Genomic DNA, 6,772 nt, shown 5'->3' on the forward strand with positions numbered 1-6,772 from the left:
TCAATTAGTAAGCTGCATATCACCACCTCAAGTAAATAAAGGAGACTCTGTATGGTCACACAATCTGCTAGAAATAGCAGCCAGAATTCTCTCAAACACTCCCTATTTTCTTAAAAAGAGGAAGGCACATTAGTCTTTAAAAAAATAAAAATCAGGATGATCAAGGGTACGATGCCTTTGATCTTGCAGGCCTGTTCGATAAAGGGCAACTTAGGGTTAAACAAACAATCCCAGGCACACTAGCGTAGTTGGGGTGGGGGTTCACTTTTATGGAGGGGGGGGGCACCACTTTTGGGTCTACTGTAGGCAATATGTATTTTGTGGGGGCCCGGGCTGGATAACTACAAGGCCTCTAGTGCTCAGGCATGTCCCACCCGATAAACCTAGCAATTAGTACTTTACTGTTCCTCTTTAACTCCAGCCCATAACTTTTTTCTCCCTACAAAAATCAATCGGCAGGCGTTAAAGCTGCACATCCACCGCACCGATGTGACCGTAAAGGGAGCATCTGTCAAAGAGGGGTTTCAACATAGGCACGGAGCATCAATTTACGGAGAGGATATTAGTCGATTTAACCAATCACAATACTTAGGCGGTAAAGTACTGGGTATCGATCAAATAACTCATGTATATCCGTATAGAAACCAGCCTGTGTCATTATGAACTTGTCGTTTACCCAACATGCAACGCAGTCGCGACGCGAACCCTCCAATAGGGATTGACGCGGCAAACTTAGGGAGGTTAACGTAAGGAGGAAATAACCAGTCGTCGTTGTTGTAAACAGTGTTATTACGTATAAGTATTATGTCGTGTCATGGTACTAAAATGTTTACTATGCGTCCGTCTCGAAAATTCTGCGATAATAAGACTAATTAATTGAAGAAGAGAAAAATTAGTCTCCCTCAAGAAAGCTCTGATTAGACGTGACCAATCGATCATCGACTGGGAGCGATTCAAAAAGAGGCTCTGTATTGTTATCGATGACTTACTGCTGGCGTCACTAACCAACGTTTATTGTTGACAGCTTTTTTTATCTCCAGCATTTTGTCGACCCTGGTTGTGATTTAAACGGAGAGAGAAAGAAAACACAAAACACAAAGAAATCACGTATACTATATACATTTATATATAATAATGAATGCCGTCCGATTATATTTAACAACATGCCGATATGTGATGCAAGCAGAAGAGTGTGTGGCCGATTTGTATCGCTTGCTGCCCTATCTTCGCCAGGCCCTGTCTTGTTGTGTCTGTGGTCAGTTGCTGCGGCGACCCTGTGGACCGGAGCCCAACGTCTGCCAGCATTTCGTCTGTACCGGCTGCGTTGGCGGCAAAATGAACTTGAAGCCCTCGTGTAGCTGGTGCAAGGACTCGTCGCTGTTCGTGGAAAACACGCAGATATGGATCTTGGTACACTGTTTCAAAAAGCTGTGTGAATACCTCAACAATTCCCGATTCGTCCGCGAACTTCAGCAACCGAGTGGAAGCGGCGAAGCGAATGGTTTGGTGCTGCTGGTTCAGGAAGCCATGGCCTTCGATGACAACTACGCCTCATCCATCGAAGAAAAGCTATCTTCCATCCCATCTCTCACTACGTTCAGTCTCAAAAGAAAAGAACATCATCCGTCTTGTGATTTTCTTAATGCCGACCTATGCCTTAAAACCCCGCCAACACCTTTTCACACATCTTCTCATCATTCGGTCAAACAGGAGCCAGGCTCTCCTACTGCTGCTACTACTACTACTGTTCAACATTGCCGCGTTGGCGCCGAAGAACTGGACAAAGTTGCCGAAAAGCTATCCAACGATTGCAAAGACGGCCAAACTATTAACGACAACAGTAGCAGTAGTGGCAATAAAAGAGAGGCAGTGTCTGTTAGGTGCCCGGTGGAGAGAAAGAAACGGTCGCTGTGGAACAGTCGCGGGGAACTGGCTTGCTTGTCTGTCAATTGCAACGATGAGGACGACGAAGGATCCAGCTCAGAAATCGACTTACAACCTTCCAGTTCTCCTTGTAAAAAGTTCTGCTCTGACGAGGATAACAACACTAACACTAACAACAACAGCAACAACAACAACAACAACCAGTCGTCTAGTAAGAAATCGAAAGTGGACAACAGTAGGCGCTCCAGTTGGAGTGGGATTATCGAAGCTGTTCACAAACACCGATTGATCTCAACCTCTGGTCATTCATAAATGACAAAAAGACAAAAAAGAAAAACAAAAAGAACAAAAACACGAAAAGAAAAAGAGATGAATTCTCTTATTTTTAGCCATCCCCTCCATTTGTCTTCTCTATTTTTCTATTTCTACTCTTTCACTCCTTTTTTTTATTAGGTTTGGTATTGACAGACTGAGGGTGTCGAGACAACAACAGCAATCACTACTATTATTATTATTATTATTATTATTATTACTGCTACTTGTATTTAATCACTTCCTGTGATGATTGCTCGTTGTTCCTCGACACTTTCACTTTCTTCTCTCTCTCTCGGTGCCTTCTTTTTCATTATATACTCTGGCCTTGCGGCTTTATTAACACTTGGCGAAGATTTTTGGGTGAAGTGTTACCTCACAAGCTGGCATTCATTAGCTTTATACACGAGTTATTTTGTATCTTCATCACCCGGCAGTGTTTGTGTGTTGTTGGGTGGTTTACGTAGCTGCTTGTTTATCTCTACACACACACAGAGACACACACAATCGAATGTTGTTGGAGCGACGGAAGCTGCGCGGAAAATAAAAACTCCCCAAAAAAACTCGTGCTGATAGGAAAAAAGTTGTATAAATATGACCCCGGGTGGGAAGGATGATGGTGTTTGTGGTGGTGATGAAGGTAAACGAGTTCTGTCTGTGGTGTCGGGGTAAATAAATAAAGATGGTCAAGAAAGTCTGAGGTAAAATAAATAGGTGAGACGATGTCTGCTAGGGTAACATTTAATATCGGTCATATAGGAACAAGCGAAAAGCAAAACTTTAAAATGTATGGTGGGGGAACGAAGCAGGGGATAATGGTAAAACAAAACTACCCGCATTTCATTCATTTCTCTTCCCTCTTTACATGTTTATGAGAAAGCCATGAACACTGCACGATCTCATTTCCTATACACTGTAATCCCGAGGCCTTGTGCTCATGTAAAGAAAATGTCTTTACTATTTAAAACTATATATACACATATATATATTGTTGTTTGAGCGGTTTAATTAACGTCTGTGTGTGTACTCTGATAGTCTATGCCCTTTTTTCTTCTTGTGATCAATAGTATACTGTTTGTGATGATCCCGTCCTTTTCTTTTTTAAATAATGAAAATAATTATATTTATTTGAATTTATAGGTACAGTATACTTAATTACGTGGATATTCCATATTAAAGCATAAATTCAAAACAAGAAAATATAATCACGATCGAAGAAAGAAACAAAACAACTGAACACCAAGTGCATCAATCGGTCGCACCCCCAGAAGGGTCAAAGGAACTTACAGAAGCAAGTCAACACGCTCGCGGCGTTACCCCCCAGGCCATCGCCAGGCTAAGGCATTGAAACAGCCAAGTACCCTCACGGGCATCACCTGACACCTTGATAAGGCGAGTCACCAATGATGACAAAAACTTCGTTGTCAGCGACGCAACTGCTCCTCCAGGCTTCATAATTCTTAATTAAAAATTCATTAAATCGGTGCCAACAACGGATGAATATGGTGAGAAATCTGGGACGAAGAATCTAATAATTTATGTTTATTAATTATTGTTATTTATTTTCTGTTCTATTAATGTCTCTCTCACACACACACACACTAAAAAAAGTCTCACCCTCCTGCAAACGGAAACAAGATTTCATGCGTTAATATCTGGTTTTAATTAGAGAGAATTAGTGTAAATATTCTTCTGTATGTACTCTCACTCTATATGTATACATGCGTGTGTATAAATATATACATTTTATATAAATAAATATGTATGTATGATAGATATATATATATGAGATATATATATCTATATGACATGCATGTATAGGCATATGTATACACACGTATATATACATATATATAAATGTATATTATATGTATGTATGTGTATAGGAGTGGCTGTGTGGTAAGTAGCTTGCTTACCAACCACATGGTTCCGGGTTCAGACCCACTGCGTGGCACCTTGGGCAAGTGTCTTCTACTATAGCCTCGGGCCGACCAAAGCCTTGTGAGTGGATTTGGTAGACGGAAACTGAAAGAAGCCTGTCGTATATATGTATGTGTACATGTATGTTTGTGTGTCTATTTGTCCCCCTAGCATTGCTTGACAACCGATGGTGGTGTGTTTATGTCCCCGTCACTTAGTGGCTCGGCAAAAGAGACCGATAGAATAAGTACTGGGCTTACAAAGAATAAGTCCTGGGGTCGAGTTGCTCGACTATAAGGCAGTGCTCCAGCATGGCCACAGTCAGATGACTGAAACAAGTAAAAGAGTATATATATACATATATGTATATTATATATATGCACATACATACATGACTGACTAAATGTTCATGTTAATTAACTAAATGTATTTAAACTGGCAGATAAGAGATTAAGATAAGGAAGGGCTATCAGTTTTAGCTGCTTTATGAAAATGCCTGAGAGAAAGGCATGAATATCATAATTTGAGGGATCATATCTTATGCAAGAAGTCAGATTCATTCCTCTTCTCTTGTCTTTGTGGCAAAAGCAAGAGATTATTATTATTAAGGTGGCGAGCTGGCAGAATCGTTAGCACTCCGGACAGAATGCTTAGCAGCGTTTCATCCGTCTTTATGTTCCGAGTTAAAATACCACTGGGGTACTTTGCTTTTCATCTTTTTTGTGTGGGTCATTGAAATAAGCAGTGGTCATGTACTGGGGTTGATAAAAATCAACTTTCCCTTCCCCTCAAAATTTCAGGCCTTGTGCCTATAATAGAAAGGATTATTACTATTATTATTATTATTATTCTGCTGAGATTTACTTTCATCCTTTCAAGGTCAATAAATTAGGTACCAGCTGCGTACTGGGTTGATCTAATCAACTGGCCTGCTCCCTACTAAATTTCAGGCCTTGTGCCTATAGTAGAAAGGATTATTATTATTATTATTCTTGACCCCAGCACCAACTAGGTCAATGTAATGGACTAACCCCTCCCCTCAAAAATTATTGGCCTCGTGCCTATATTAAAAGCCATTTTTATTATTATTATTGAGTGTGTTAGATGGAGGAATTGGTTAATGAACCAAACAAATAACATGCAGTATTTGGTTAAGTGCCTTTACATTTTGGGTTCAAATCCCACAAGAATTAATTAATATAATAAATACCAATCAAGTACTGAACTCAATTAGATTGATCCTACCACTTTTCCCAGAATGTGTGGCCCTGTGCCCATCCTTAATTGACAAACTCTTCCCCACAATAATTGCTGGTAAGTTCTCTTGGAGAACTGAACCATGTGCACCGGATTTCAGTTCCTGCTTGGAACTGCTTCATTTTGAGTTGCTAATATCTTTGAAGAAGAGTTTGTCTGTTACAGTTTCTTGTTTCCTTTTATTTATGATTCTGAGGTGTTATGTCTATTTAGATGAGATTATTGCTGGTAGATTGATGAAATTAGTAGAGCATTGGACAAAGATGCCTTGCAGTACTTAGGCATGTCTCTGTGTTTTGAGTTCAAATCCCTCTGAGGTCAAATTTTCCTTTTGGATAAAAGGATTTCTGGGTCCATAAAATAAGGGTAAGGGTAAAGACCTCCTTTGGTCATGAATGACCATTGTATTGCAACTAGAAAGTTCCCCTCTGAGGCACAGGGCCAGGCGAGGTTGTTTGTGGAAGACCAGCAGTTGCCCACGCATACCAGTCTCCTCTTCATGCCACAGACGTTGTCCAAGAGAAAGGCAAGAGCTGATACAGCTTGGCACCGGTGATGTTGCAACTCATTTCTACATCTGAGTGAACCGGAACAGCATAAAGTGTCTTGCTCGAAAGCACAGCATACAGCCCGTTCCTGGAATCGAACTCTCAACCTCATGATTGTAAGCCTAATGCTCTTACTTCTGAGTCAAGCATCTTCAGATAGAAAAATATGGGACACCTCATGAATTTGCATGTCATCCTTGCACGGGCCATGCTAAACCTCTCTCTGTGTCATTCCAATTTTTAGTATATGTACTGCTGAAGCTAGTAAAATAAATATGAGGTCCATTTCATTTATTGTTTCCTACCATCAAAATTTCTGTCCTTGTACCTACATTTTTGAATTTTACATAAAATACCAGTTTATATTATTGACTGTGAGGGTTGATGTAACTAGTTATACTCCTATCCTGAAGTTTATGGCCTTGTGCCTATGTTTAAATTGTTAGAGTTTTGGGAAAAATACCACTTTATGGTGTTTCTTTGGCTCTTTACATTCTGAGTTCAAATCCTGCTAAGGTCAACTTTGCCTTTCATCCCTTCAGGGTCGATAAAATAAAGTTATCAGTCAAGTACTGGGGTTTATGTAACCAACTATCTTCCCTTTCCTCAAAATTACTGGCCTTGTGCCTGAATTAGAAACTGTTGTTGTTGTTGTGTAGGTGGAGAGATTGTGAGGATCAGAACTCCACAGCATCCTCGTCAGTTGTTAGTCCATCCCTCCCTCCGTCCCCTTTTTCCTCCCTTCCTTCATTATTATCCAGATACTTGATAATTTACATCTCAAGAACGGATATATTTTGTATATTTGCCTTATATATTAGACCTGTGCCTCTTTTCTTTCACACCCAACA

The 6,772-nt window shown here is 40.3% G+C and overlaps 1 protein-coding gene and 1 non-coding gene across 3 annotated transcripts; one reads left to right on the forward strand and one right to left on the reverse strand.

Annotated features, from left to right (window-relative positions):
• The first annotated feature begins 712 nt into the window (after positions 1-712).
• On the forward strand, positions 713-3,416 carry LOC115222248 (5'-AMP-activated serine/threonine-protein kinase catalytic subunit alpha-like). 2 transcript variants are annotated; one of them, XM_036511121.1, is made up of 2 exons: positions 713-2,049; positions 2,080-3,416. In XM_036511121.1, exons 1-2 carry the CDS (start codon positions 1,135-1,137, stop codon positions 2,194-2,196), a joined length of 1,032 nt encoding a protein of 343 aa, XP_036367014.1. In that variant the 5' UTR covers positions 713-1,134; the 3' UTR covers positions 2,197-3,416. The 2 variants fall into 2 exon arrangements, with proteins under 2 accessions (XP_036367014.1, XP_029648266.1); XM_029792406.2 differs by having other exon boundaries at positions 714-3,416.
• A 2,665-nt stretch (positions 3,417-6,081) lies between these two features.
• Positions 6,082-6,189, reverse strand: LOC115222427. The gene has a single exon (XR_003882715.1). It is a non-coding gene; the product is annotated as a U6 spliceosomal RNA (small nuclear RNA).
• Between the last annotated feature and the right edge of the window lie 583 nt (positions 6,190-6,772).

Source organism: Octopus sinensis, linkage group LG19 (assembly GCF_006345805.1).
Source record: "Octopus sinensis linkage group LG19, ASM634580v1, whole genome shotgun sequence".
Lineage (NCBI taxonomy): Eukaryota > Metazoa > Mollusca > Cephalopoda > Octopoda > Octopodidae > Octopus > Octopus sinensis.